Source organism: Botryllus schlosseri, chromosome 16 (genome assembly GCF_051294905.1).
Source record: "Botryllus schlosseri isolate E-star chromosome 16, Bs_hap1, whole genome shotgun sequence".
NCBI classification, from domain to species: domain Eukaryota; kingdom Metazoa; phylum Chordata; class Ascidiacea; order Stolidobranchia; family Styelidae; genus Botryllus; species Botryllus schlosseri.
The window spans coordinates 5,632,894-5,648,081 of record NC_137251.1 but is presented as its reverse complement, the minus strand read 5'-3'; the positions used below and the strand labels follow the sequence as shown (position 1 = coordinate 5,648,081).

Below are 15,188 nucleotides of genomic sequence, written 5' to 3'. Positions count from 1 at the left end.
TGCACATCAAATTCGATTCAATTCCAGCCTGTAGAAGCGAAGTTATTACAACTGGAGAATTTTCAATATACTAAAAAGTATACACACTTTTTCGAATTATACTGGCCGTTCGTCCCTATGAAGTTTTGTAAGAAAATGGTGCATTACAAATTTGACTCAATTCCAACAAACATGGTATTTACTGTGGGATATTCTTTCATCAATAATTATAGAGCTGCAACACTATACTTTGAAGAGCTTCTTGGAGGTACAGAACTTGAACATACAATTAAATAGTATATTCATATTGAAATGAACCCGAATATTTTCGGCAGAAACTCATCAGCAATTAGTAGAGAATTGAAAAGAACATTGTATATCAACAATCGTATCGCAAAATATGACAGCCGAAAATATGTCAGCCGAAAAAATCCGAGTTCATTCCAATATAAACATACTATCAACACTATTTTTCTAACCCAAAATTTTCCACTTCAATGAATTCACCTACACCGGTTGGAATTCAACCAGTAGCATCTTTAGCCAGTAAATAAAAAAAATAAGTTATATCTATCCAACCCTAATGTACCCACTACCCATACCAGACAAACAACTATATCCCGGGGTCAATACACAACAAACTTGCCATAGTAGTTTGTTCCATGAGCACATAAAATATTTTAGACGAAAGAACCAGCCAAATCACAATATATAGGTGCGCAACTGCGCCAGACATTAACGATCAACTTGAATCAACGTCAATTGGCAACACTGGGAACAATTCTTCTCTCCATCCGCCCGCACTGAGCTATATAAACACTGATCTATATAAAAATAACCGAGGTCGCACTTCTGGTTGCGAAATCAGCGTGCCCGAGTCCGGATTTTGGCATGCTCAAAGTCCAAGTCCAACCTTATTTTTCAAAATCACAATCCGGTCCGATCCAGGTCCAAACATTTTTTTCAAAATCACGATCCGGTCCGATCCGGACCAAACGAAAATAACCCATAATCCTGATCCTGTCCAATCCAAGTCCAATCCAATGCTCATCTCTGCCAGGGAGTGGTGGCACTACAGGGTTAAAAATTTGCAATTGAACTCTCGAATCGAGTTCACATGGACGTTTCAACCGCAACAATGGATGTCTGGTCATCACTCGATGATAAATCATTGTATTCAACAATGAACTTGATTATTTATTACGTAAGCGCAGGTCACAGTCATTTCCGGGATAGTAATGGTGAATACGGCTCTTACATTTTTATTGTAAAGGCTAACAATAATGAAGGAAAGGACGAAGTTTATTTTTTGTCCTTGATGTTTTTGCGGCATATACACCGACTCCTGGACACACACGTTCTGTGCATATGCATGACTGAATGATGTGCATATGCCGCTGGACAAGGAAGGTGCTGATATAGCCTGCTACGGCTATTCTGAGTCTTGCGTCACCCCTCCATGCTATCCCAGTAATGCATGAACGCCAAGCAGGGAAGTCATGGATACCAGTGTTACTAATCAGGTCTTTGGTCTGACCCGGCCGGGGATCGAACCTACCGATCAAGAAGCCGAACACTTCACCATTACGCTATCTTGTCGGTAACTGCAATGTTTGGCCAAGAAAATGTCTTTGAGATTACCGAGTTGAAATCTTCCTTAAATTCGCATCAGTAGGCCTACTTGAAGAAACTGCTCCGCACTGCTTAGACGTCATATCAGACCGATTTCAAACACATGTAAAGCCCTGGTGGAGACGCACCGTATCACCACACAATTATAAACTTCATTTGATAGCCTACATTTCACTGTAACGTCATAAATTATATTAAAGGTTTGTGTTGTGGCTCTTTGAAAGATAAGATTTTTGATATGCCGCTCGCGTATAAAGCAGGTCTGTAGACTCTGTACACTCCTGATTGGGATGGTGATTCCGAGTCGCGCACTATTGAGTTGATGCGATATGGTGCATTCTGACTGACATGGTCGTCATTCATCCCATGTTCTTTTATTGTTTTTATTATGAGTAAAAACCATAAATATAAAAAATCGTGATTTGAATTATTGCTTCGATTAATTTCGCTTTTAATCGGGGGCAATATGATTCTTACCAGAACACTACCTCTCCACTTATTGCGATTATTCAGATCAATGGCCCTATTGGCATGGATATTGGATATATTACAGTATCATTCAGTTTCTATCGACTATGACACAACTAGTTTAGGCCATCGCCAAATGTGATGGTCCTATAGCGAATTTCCCAGGTGTCATTCTCGGACAGTGCATGTCGCATAATGCATAATCCGTTCATATTTTGAAAATATTTCGGAGACTTGCGATTCGAAACCACTGGATATTGACCCGTTTAGTAATCTGTTGCGTGAAAAACCGATCAATGCACTACACATACCCAATTTTAGCTGTCGCTCCGAAGTAACGCGAAATAGTTTTCTCAATATACTCAATGCGTAGGTTAATAGAAGCTAAATCCCACGCCTCGAGGTTCCGATTTGATTTCTCGTAAACGCGTCGACCAACTTTTACGAGTCATCGCAATTGCATGTGTTTTTATATTGGTCTACTGTCCTTTGCATTGTGAATTCGCTTGTAAGTCTTTGGTTCGATGAATACTTTTTATCATCAGTCCAGTGTGACTCATTTTAAATGAACGATTCAGATATAGTCGCATCCTTTCGAAAATGGTATTATAATACTGCCTGCTTTTTACGCTACATGCCGAAATGACTATTAGCACTTCAGCAGCATTGAAATTTTCACAATATTCTCTTTTGTGACATCTAACGGCGATGACCCTACGAACGAACAAGGTCTATTTGAGACCCGGCAGCAACATGACAGACAGAACCTAGAGCGACTGAGCGACATGCCATATTCATGAGTAACGATTTTCGGTTTGTGCTTAATGATAAATTTGCATATGCGCGTGAAATAATCGTTGATATTTTCTCGTTTTCATCTGTATAAAAGTCTTAATTTGTTATTTACGGTGTTTCTGTCTCGGAGGTCATCCACAACCGACTTAATTTTGACACTTTGTGCTGGTGGCGCGGTCAGAAGGGTCGAAAACTGGAAATGCCGCCTCAAAATTTTCGACTTGGGCGTTCGCGACGTTTTAATGGATTTGTGAGTTGACTTTCCCCAAAATGTGCGAGCTACGCATATCGGTATTATAGCGGGGCACGGACCGAAGCCGGACTGGATATCCGGTCGAGTTTTTTCATTGTTGGCCGGAGCCGGATTTACATATTTTCTGGTGCGATCGGAGCCGGATCGTACTTTTTGTTGATTTGGTCAGAATAGCCATTAAGGATATTGATGAGCATTCTGTTGTAACCACCAATTACGCGCTATAATAGCCGCCAAAACAAACCTGTGTTCAATAAGGAACCGTTGAACTGTTGCAATGGTTTTTATTACAATATTCAATATACCTGATCACGGCCATTTCAAGAATCCGGTCTAGGAGTCGGACCAGAGAATTCAAGAAGCAGGTTCGGCGTCGGACCAGAGAATTTGTCGTTCCGCTCCGCACTAACCAGTATATATTTTTTCAGTAACAAAATTATTCAACTGTGAGTTGTTTTAGAAGATTTTCGTTTCTTCTACTTCTACTACGGTCTCTATTTGTAGCCACAGTAACCGTTTTATGTCGGTTCCATTGGTTGACGGCTAGTTCTCATTCTTTTTATTTTTCACATATACCTCAAGTATTCTTTATAGCGGCTGCTTCGTATGAATGATGAATTTGACAATGCTACTTCTAAAATCATACATGGAGAAGTAGAGTTGCATTCAAAACAAATGATTGTTTAAAACACTTATGTGTTTAAAGCATATGTTATAAATTGTAAACATTGTTTTAAACAATGGCCTTTTTTCAGTTGTGTGATTATGGCATAACTGTGTAAATGCTTTCCAAAAAACACGTTGTATGAGCTTATACTGACGATCACCACCCAATATAGCCGACGTATACACGATATAGGATGGTTATTAGAATCCTCGAAATAGTCGGTTGAATAGCTATAGTACGTAGATATAGATAATTGGTACGAAATCAATGTTCTGATGATGATGACCGCCGACCGCAAAACATGCTGCATGACGATGTAGTCCTGGCTAACAATATTTTTGGTCCGTATATAACAGGGGTTGAAAGTCTAATTCGTCAAAGGAGCTACATTTACCCTATATTTTCAATTGTCAATGTCAATTGAATATTCGTGACGTCATGGCTCAAAATGAAAATAAATGAAAACATGTTTTAAACAACGGGGCCTTGTTTCAAGCACATTTGTTTTAAATTGATTTTTGATTTAAATGCAACCCTATGTATGGAGAATACTATAGCGATTACCTTGACCTCGCCTACTCTTGTTACGGCACGCCGATAGCTCGGGCTCATCTATTTACCTTGATATAGATACGACTGGCGCGAATCAATTTGTTCATGATGCAGTCGGGGTTCCTTTCATTCCTCAACTCTGAACTAAATTGCCAAACAATATCACCACCTTCATTTAATGAATATCAATATATTTGCACGAAACTAATCTCATGGGATGCGGGTATATTTGTACTCGAAATCGAAACGATTCACAAATGTCTTTTTTATCAGGCGAATTCACAGTATTACTATTGTTACACAATATAGTCCAAGTCAAATGCATTAGAATACCATAGTTGACTCCTCCTCCCTGTGAATCTCTAGTTTTAAATCGTATGAGTTATCAGTACAGTGACAACTCAATGAAAATTTGAAACTGCAATGAAAATAATGTTTCGCTTCGAAATTGAGAGGGTGGTGAGATTGGCAACGCTAGAAATTGTATTTCCTGTTATTAAGTAATGCTTTCGGATAGAAGGCGACACGGGTAAGCTATCCTCAATGTTGTAATCGGAACTTGGAGGACATCAGTATGCTATGCCGCAATATCCCATGCAATAATTTGGCATATTAGACTTACGATGTCTGACCTACATTGTATCGACTGCATCAATTCGACAGGTATCGCTATGAGTCGGGGGATTCTGTACCTGGAGGGCTAATTTTCGCTGGGGTAGTCAATGGTATTGACGAGACAGATGCTGGCTGAGTAGATTTGCCAGACCGAAAGAGCGACCTGAACAAATCGGAAAGCATGTCAGGTAGTCCAGAGTATATGATTGGGTTCAGTGCACTGTTTATCGGCAACAACACTACGCCACATGTGACTAATGTAGCAGAGTCAACAATGGATCCGAAAAGACACAAGAAAAACAAAATGCAAATCGGAATCCAACATAGAAAGTCCGTAATAAGTATGAAGGTAACACGTCTCATCAATTTGTATTCGATATCATTGGGCGTGGGCGTGTCGCTGTTGATCGACTGACGAGATTGTCTAGTGGCTCTTACCAAAAACACATAAAACGTCGACATGATGATAAAAGACATGGAATTTAAGAGGATAAGTACAAGAGAATATTCCCATCCTTGTTCGTTTCTAGTCCTGAACAATCCCGGGAGACACACACTCACTGTTCCATACACATGCACCCATTGAATATCTTCATCAGTTGAAATTACATGTGACAAGATATTCAGATATGATACATTTGATGTGTAACCTCTATGGTGAGCAGTGTCGATTCTTTGTTTTAACTGAGTTAATTCATTAGGCTTTACTTCATACTCCGAGAAGAGCGGACTCCGTACGAAGGCTTGCGACTGGAAATAGCTAGCGAATGGATATATTGGCGCTACGGAAATAATGATTGATACTAACCACCCAATTACAACACAAATCCGAGTTTTCATAACAAGTGATTCTGAAAACCTTGAGAAAAAGGGATCTTTAATGGTAATGTATCTTAATATCGCCATAAGCACAATATTGTACACCGAAACTTCGCTCGATATAAGGGCTATTACCCCCAACGCCACACATGTGTTTCCCAATCTCCATTTTTTGTCTTCAAGGCAGTACGATCCCGAAAATACGCTGGATTGGATGGATAAGCTTGCAAGATAGACTCCCATTAGCAAATCTGCTAGCGACAGGCTAAACACAAAAATGTGATGACAAATAAATGCGGCAGACTTATTGCGACAAGCCTCTTTCCGGTGTCGCATTTTAGCAAACGAAAAAACGACGACAGAAAGATTCCCCAACACAGCAACAACAGCGCTGATCCACAGAACAGTTCGAAGCCATACCGAACGAATCATTTCGGATTCCGAACTGAGAGCAGTGAAGGAACACTCATCTGAGCCATCGTCACAGTCGAATGCACCGTCAAAAACTTTGTTACGAGACACGAACGTAGTGCGACCACTCTGCATCGCGGCAGCTGTACGATTAGTCGCGCAGTAGAATCGGTTGTCGCCACCGCACTTGTCTTTGGACTCATCAGATCCGTCATCGCAGTCAACTACGCCGTCACACACCTGAAGGGTTGGAGGTTTATCTATACCAGTTGTCCCCAACCTTTTTCGACTCATCACCCCCTTATCTAGCTCGATACCAATTTTCTCCTCCCCCCCACACATTTACGGATCCGAAAAAGTGGACATATAACCGGGAAAATTTATTTACCTAACTCTGATCGCTAGTGAATTGACTGAAAAACGTAATTTTTTCTATTCGTTGAGTTAACCTTTTTTCGTGTCATATGCAGAATAAGCCGTCTTCACGTGCATTTTTGGCCGTATTAATTAAATATATCTCACTGGACGTTCTAACATTTTCCCTCCCTATTGCCCCCCCCCCCCCCCAGTCCCCCCATTGGTATTTTCGGTCCCTTGTTTTTCAAAATCGCCCACGTTGGGAACCACTGATCTATACTGTAGGCTCCTCCTTGATGACGAGTGACCTCGATAGTTGATATCACAGATATAGGTAGAACGTAGTGGTACATTTCGTGAAAACCTTTTAGCTGTGCAATTCGAATACGGTGGTATTCCGAGAATAATGTCTGCTTCCAAAATGTTCCAAATCAAATTTGAGACCTCATCATATATAGAGCGCAGCGCCCCCGAATGATTCCTGCGACTCGGAAGACGTACGATCGCATATAGATCAATTCGTTAATCAAATAAGTCCATGCACACAAAAGCATGGCCAATATGAAATTAATGAAGGAGGGCCAAATATCATCAAAACTGACATAACGTTGCGCGCTGCAGTTATATCGTGATCATGATCGTGCAATCATAAATGTATTACTTCCTGTCGTAAATTACTTGGCGTATATAAGGTAGGCTTACCATACGTCCTCTTTTAAGAGGATTTGTCCTCTTTTTTGACTTTTTTGAAAGTGTCCTCGGAGGACGGCCTTTTGTCCTCTTTTTTGAGATTTTGTCGTCTTTTTTGAAAATTTAGGCAGATTTAGAGTAAATTGCGAGTGATATGCCGCATATTAGCACAGAAGTGAAGCTCCGGGGGGTATTTCGGAGTGAAAAACGGTGATTTTAGCTCTGAGCGAAAAGATGACCTTTTTTTTTAGTCAACCGATCACAAAGTGGGCAAAATTAACCGGTTTTTGAGAATTTCACTCCGGTTTTGCAAGTTGCAAATTTCAGAAAAAGTGTCCTCTTTTTTGATTTCCAAAATATGGTAAGCCTAATATAAAGTCTTACACCACGCGTGCAATATTAAGAGAATCATACGCTCAAACTACTTGCATAACGTTGAATAACTTGTATTGCATTGAGAATATCTGACTCGAAGACAGCCAACAGGAATTCTAGAAGTTAAGTATTCATACAGCTCTAACCTACGATAGAAGGTTAAGCTACAATTCTGAATTCTGATACAGATCAACCCAGAGACCGCAACATATCGCTTCACAGAGCCTATTTACTGCTGCAGCGCATCCATTATGACGCAGCCGAAACCTATGGCATCACAATGCCCAATACGGTAATTTGGGAAAGAGGTGTAAGTGTCCTTCATTCACAGCATAAACCAGAGGTAATCAAAGTAGTCGTCGTTATTTGTTGGTACTCAAAGTAGAAGTAGATGAATTACTATTCAAGTACAGGTAGAAATAGTCATTACCAAGTAAGTGAATAAATAAGTATTCTGAAACATAGAAGCTGAAACTGTTAAGTAGAAGTGGAATTAGTCTAAATAGCCTACTTAACCACTGGAGTAAGTAGCGTAAGTCGACAAAACCTGCTCGAGTATACTCCGGAAAGTATATACCTCCGGCCTCAGCACACCAATTTCCAGAACGCGTGGTTCTCAGCCCAAGTTCAAGAATGCGAATTTGGGAGGCGAGTTAGGTTATGTAAAAACAGAACATTGCTGACTCAAAACTCTCAGAAGCTGATTATAACTGGATTTTAGCCCTATACTTACCAAACGACGGTCGATGCTGATCATCGTGGCGCTTCTAGCATCGCAATAAAACCGACGCTCACAATCTTCCTCTTCATAAGGAACATACGTGTAGTTGCATTGAGGCAGCTTCTGACTGTCTCTCACGCCATTGCAGACAAGATATCCGGGAACGCATTTGCTAGTTTCTCCACAATACTCGGCTAGAGTAGAATTGACAAACTCCGAACATTCCGCTACGCATTCGTCTTCGTAGAATTGACATTCGGGTATGCCATCACACATCACAGCCCGTGACATGAGGGTTTTGTTTGGGTAAATTCCTTTGATGCAAATCGTGGTGTTCAACTGGTTGAATAGGCCGAAGTAGTCGCGATACTGCAAAACAGAGTTGCGGAATCTCGATTAAAGACTAGATTAGCATATCGCAATGCATGCATGTAGCTTATGTACGCATGTTCCTATAACTACAAACAATTTATACGAGCACATTTCATGAAAGCTCAAGGGGTACGATCGTGAAGGTTAAGAAACACTGAATGGCGTAGCTGTAGACTGCAGTGCCTATTTTCTCACGTGAACCAAGAGTCAATTCATTATTTGATAATGATTCAGTCTGAAGTTCGGGATACCTCTTATGTGAATATTATCCTCCGTTATGAAATACTATTTCCGCGACACCAAGCTGTGTAAAACCAGAATAAATTCATCAAATGCAATTAAGAAATCAGGGTATTCATAGAATGAAACCTCCAGTTATTGATGTATGCTTTGCAGAGACGATCGAATATAATGTATTCAAATCCAAATCCTGTTCCGGATTTTAGATTGAAATCTATATCGATTTTTTCGAACCATGCCCAAATCCAGGTATAGATCCGGTATATAATTTATATTTCTTCAAAAATTCGCATGAACGAATAGTATAGTTAACGATCTTTATTCCAAATCCAGCAGCAAACAACGTAAATCCAACTGGTATCCGCATCCGGCTCAAGTCCTGTTTTTCAAGTCCGAATCCATGCTCATCTCGGATGCTGTGGTGAATTAAAAATGCAAGTATACATTGCAAGACTGGTTTTATGGTACGTACTCGGATCAGGTATAGTTAGTTTCTATTTTATTAGAGTTGATGTACATTTATAACGACTTTAATTCGTATAAGCAATACACAAACCTTCTTGGAATAGCAGTGTAGCTCATCGATTCCACTGGAACAATCTAATGACGTGTCGCATACGAGAGACCTCGATATACAGTTCCCGTTACCGCAGCTGATATCACCTGCAAATCGATCTTATTATAAATATAAAATATCACGCATTGCCTCGCGGATACCTGGGGTGGGTATGCGAACATAACCTAACATTATCTCTAGTGTACTGCGAAAATATCTGGTCTACAGCCTCTATAATTTTCGGTCGGCATCCTAAAACCAGAATGGTGTCGAATTTTTGCATGGTCGAGACTTGTCGATCAATAATTTATGAAGTGTGACAAAATGCCTACAGTAAATAAATTCAAAAACGATAAATTTAGCGAAGGTGTCACATTATAGACATATACCAGTGCCGTTGGTGCATTCCTCCTCCGCCAGGAAATCCTTCTCGTACATAAGCCGACATACTTCTGGTGTTTTCACCGAGCTGCAAAGGCACTCATCCGAGAAATCCGAACAATCCAAGACACCATCACAGACTTGATCCGATAATATCACCTGCACCACAAGGATGATTTGATAACAATCTTCTTTCTGCAATATTAATGTTTTGGGACCTACGTGCTCTTTATTCATACACTGAAAACAATGTGGTTTTATTCGTCCAGTCCATTCTCCGGTCGAGTCCAAAACTCTACAATTCTCTGCTCCATCTTCGCACTGATCCTCAGTGTCGTGTTCGTGACTTTGTGGCAACAAACACTTATCGAAGCTCTTCCCTCCTTTGATGCGACATTTCAGTCCGAATCCTTTGATAGCAACGACTTCCGATGAGTAGGCCTATTATCTCATAGACCCGACAATCTTGTATCTTGTATGTTGTTTCGAATTTTCAGATCTCAGCAATGTGTCTCGTGGAGAAATGAATTGATTAACCATGTAGTATTATAGCAGAGAATACAATTTTGGTTGTGAAGACGAAGTATCCTCAAGTTACAATAATGAAAACGGCACATTAGAAATTTAGTAATTTCTCTGGTTAATAACCTTTCTCTATTGCTATAATATGCACTCTTGCATCTCGGGGGGGGGGTGGCAATGCGGGTTTTGATCTGACCAATTTCCTAACATATTAGTTATGCAGGTTTGAAAAAGAAGCCCAAGTTTTTTGCGGTCATGCCGTTTTTAGTCCATATGAGCGGTCTATCAATAGTGTTATATGTAGCAGAAATGAAACGTAGCCAAATGTTGAGCTTGGGATGAAAATTTTGTTGGAAACGGCACCGGAAATCATGGTGGCGGACATAAACGAGATTTCCACCTTCGATTCGATCCTATTCGCTTTTAATTCCAAGCCTATATACATATCAAAACTTCTATCGATATCTTCTATATACGCGGAAAATCTCGACTACTTGTGCTGTAACCAGGGCCGTAACTGCCGCACCCCAAACCCCCCAATTGGGGGGGGGGCCCGAGCTCGAAGGGGGCCCAAAATTAATTCGTGAATTAGCATAAATTATAGAGTATTTTTTGAAAATTTATGCAACTTTTTCAAAAATTTTCCGCGCTTCGCGCGATTTCAAGTTGCCAAGTATCTTGAATATTGGGTACTCTTTCCACAAGAAAAAATACGCATGATTTATAGAAATGGGCATATCGGCGTTGGCCATTACCTCGCCACGACGCACCAAGACATATAAAGTCTTAGGCCATATGTAACATGCGACTGCAAGAAGTGTGCCAGAACGATAGGCAGCGAGAAAACCTGGGCCGAAAAGGACCGCCCTTCTGCTGACCGAAAACTTCGTTTTATATACAAAATACATGTAGGTTTAATTGTCAATAGGCGCCTAAATGTTCCTGTCTTGGCAATCTGAACCTCACAAGACAAATACCACCCCGCAGGGAAAAATTATATGCCAGTGAAGAAATACCAATTTGAAATCGTGTGATCTTTTAGTTTAGTACGTTTGGGCGATTCTTTATTTTTGACATAGCAGACAGGAGGTCACGAAATAACATCATGTAACGAAGTCATACCAACGGGTCTGCCCGCCCGAAGATGTTTAATTAGTATTTACGGGCTCTACATTTTCCAAGACAAAATCTGATTACGTGAGCAGAGAGGACAACAAATTGATAGCAATATACATGCAATTTCCGATCTTATTGTTCGATTTTATCATGAATTATCGAAAATTTGTGCGCTTAGCGCTGGCTCATTAAACAGTACATCTATAATGTAGATGTTTCGTTCCTGCCTAACGGGTATACAATACACCCGGAGATGTTTAATTATCATCGAGGGGTCCTACCTTTCCAAACACACCTCACTCAGCTCTACCGGTAAATCTGATTACGTGAGCAGGGAGAGGATAAAAATTGATAGCAATATATATGCAATTCCCGATAATATTGACCGATTCAGTCATGAATATTGGAATTTTCTCGCGCTTCGCGCGTTAAGGCCGGAAAAGCTGATTCACTAAACGGACACCCAATGTAAATGAAATGTAGCGGTAAACAGCGTATAGCCTTAGGGGGGTCTGGGGGGCGAAGCCCCCCAAAAGTCCGGTTTATCACCCTATGGGGGGCCCAGGACCAACGTTTTTTGGGGGGGCTGATGAAGTGCTGTTACGGCCCTGGCTGTAACATATGAAAATATTTAGAAACAGTAGTTCCATTCGGACCACTTGCACTCGAACATATCATACCTACATGTCTTTCATCTGCTCCATCGGGACAGCATTGCTGACCATCACAAAAAGATGCCGCAGTCACGCACAGGCCTGGCGTATCGCATTGTATTTCCGCTCGATGACTTGAGCAATTGACGAGACTTTCTTCCATGATGCATTGTAAAATGATTTGACTTTCGTCTGTCGCGAGTGATTTGGTAGTCGCGCCCGGGAATATGTATTGTACGATCATCCACTTTTCGCACGATGTCCTGCAATAGGACCGATGCATATTATAAACACGGCCCACTTCTTGGATTTTATAGGACACCCGCTTATACGGATAAGGCGCCTAGATAAACCTCCAACACTAGGTATAGGAATTTTGGAGTCGACCTCGGTCGGACCCGAACCCACAACCCATTGGTGTTGCAGCTGTGGATTATACCACTACGCTATCTCGCCACATATATATGACATTTCTTTACTTTACTTTTATCATCTATAGTCGTATTGCGTCGGGTGGTCGTATTTTGGGGGTTGTAATCAAGTCACTATAGGTTCCGAGTCACAAGTCAAGACTGTCTCGGAGTCTATTTATCAAGTATCGGTCGTGATACAACGAGACTTGAATCAAGCCATGACTCGGTAGAGTCATGTGTAATGATTCGAGTGCAAGTCGAATTAATCACAAAGTGACCCAGGTTGAGTCATCGGAAGATTGAGACTCGAGTCATTACAAGTTACAACCCGGTATATTTAAGTGGTAGCAAGAAGTTGTCGCAATGTGATAAAGTACTCACGAATCAGTAATACGGCAGTCATGGAAAGTTTGACACAAAATTTACTCTCGCTATTCGACTCAAATCATTAACTATCGATCTGATCCTAGTATGGGCTACCATGGCCATGGGGCTACTCGAATCATTGTGCTAGATCCCATAGCGACGAGTGATGATCACAGTGTTCGTGAATAACCCTGTTCAAAGCAAAAATAACAGGACTTCCAAAGCACTATAAAGTGCAAATTCTCGACTAATATCCAATTCGCACAGTCATAATATATTAATATCATGCTATTTTTTATCGAGCAAATCACCTTATTGAATCGCTAACGTCCGGGCAGATGCATTCGTCAATTGCAAATGAATCCTTGCAGTCATCAATATTGTTACACAATTTATAATTGGAAATTCGGGTTTCACCATCTGCGCATACAAAATCAGCTTCTTCCGCGCTAGAGTTATCTAAATCAAAACGGGTGGGAAGTTTTCCTGTTTATTTAAAAGTTTGATTACAGTCTGGTTATCCACCGAGCTCAAGAATCGCCTGACTGTGAAATGGAGCCATTATATTACAGGATTGTCGGCGGAATTTCAGCTTTGTCCAGATGTATACACTGCCTATACTTTCCTGTTACGACTTATTCATTCTCTGTGCATACAAATGAGGAATGGATACTCACAAAGGCGAGCCCTCGGCAGGAACAAATTGTGTATGTAGGTCTTGTAGGCGGTAGGTGCGGGATGAAACGGAGGAGTTAAACTTGTATACAGGATAAAATAGGATAACGATTATTTCCCGCGAGACATGTCAGTTTCTACTCAATACTTATGGCAATATGTGAAACGAACAGGAACAATCAGAATCTTCAACCAAATAACTAAATCTTACCTGAAGTACGTTTTCTAGACTCGATCGCGTCGGCTGAGAAGATGATTGCCAATGCTATCCCGCAAACATCAATCATGGTCCACATAAAGTGCATTTCAAAGTGATATGTATATATACAGTAAATGTATTTTATACTTCAATATGCAAGAAAATCTGTAAGGCATAATAACGGAATTGTCATGCTAATATAATATAAATAATTTTTGAAATTCCGTTGTGAATCATTTCAGAACGTTCAATCGTTTCTCAACTATAGGACGTTGTCAATTCGCAGCGGGGAAGTTCAACTAACCGGACCTTACGTTTGCACTCGAATGCCTCATCATGTCCTGATCTCAATGTGTGTCATTATGGGCCTATGGGTTGAGGATGACAATACCAAACCAATTCAGCATTCGCGGGTAGCGTAATTCAGCCTTTATAATACTTCATCATCATCATCATTGGTTTATTAGCAATTTTATCAGTTCAATACACCACAAAAATGCGATACAATGAAAAGACAGGAAGATGTCGAAGCGACAAGGAGTAGTCTATGGAATCTGACACCCACCTTGGCCTAGGCGATGTAAAGAGGAGGCATGCACACTGAATGAAAGTAAAGAAGATAGTATAGAAAAATAATGCGACAAGAAATAGGGCGGCATGTCATGGGAAGCGAGATCGATAGGTCAGTCGTGGTCCGGTAATCTTGAGGATGGACTGTATTTATTTAGTAGTAATTGCTTGTATTTCGACTTGAATGTGGACATGCTCGTCGACTGTCGGATGGCCGGCGGGATACTGTTCCACACATCAGGTCCGGCATATTTGATGGAGCGATGATCTTTTCGGTCGATCATATGATATTTGGACGACGTGGACGCGCGTGTGTTGTACTTTACCAGAAGATGGATGGATTGGATATCATTTTTATGATCAAATTGACCGACTTATCTGTCATTATTTGTAGTCACGATGGTCGATGAAAGAACTATTTCAGCTCCACAAATTGCTAATTCGTTACGTGAAGTGACGTGGTCGCGACACGAATGGATTAAGCCCAAACATCGGATATGAATAGCTTCGCAAGGAAATCATGATATTCTATTCGAAGTTTCTACAAACTCAAGCACTCGAGGGTGACGTGAGTGATACTCATGCCCTCTTAGATATCACTCGCTCCTAACGCCAGTATTATAAGATATGAAATACTATGATATTTCTCTGAGCTATCTGGCGGTAAATTCCAGTTGATAAGTTAATTTATATGCCGTTATTGCTGTAGATATTTTAGTACTGCATTGATCCGTGTAAAAAATTATCTTAACGGATGCCTAAGCCATCTTGCAGTGGCATTCGAAATATTT

The 15,188-nt window shown here is 40.7% G+C and overlaps 1 protein-coding gene across 2 annotated transcripts; it reads right to left on the bottom strand.

The window, feature by feature from the left end:
• Nucleotides 1-4,520: 4,520 nt before the first annotated feature.
• Nucleotides 4,521-14,267, bottom strand: LOC145458920 (uncharacterized). Of its 2 annotated transcripts, XM_080337431.1 has the most exons (8): nt 13,840-14,267; nt 13,265-13,412; nt 12,202-12,437; nt 10,106-10,293; nt 9,892-10,042; nt 9,503-9,609; nt 8,347-8,703; nt 4,521-6,431 (listed from the first exon to the last, which is right to left on the bottom strand). In XM_080337431.1, the coding sequence occupies exons 1-8, from the start codon at nt 13,931-13,933 to the stop codon at nt 5,016-5,018; spliced, it is 2,697 nt and encodes an 898-aa protein (XP_080193557.1). In that variant the 5' UTR covers nt 13,934-14,267; the 3' UTR covers nt 4,521-5,015. The 2 variants fall into 2 exon arrangements, with proteins under 2 accessions (XP_080193557.1, XP_080193558.1); XM_080337432.1 differs by lacking the exon at nt 13,265-13,412.
• Between the last annotated feature and the right edge of the window lie 921 nt (nt 14,268-15,188).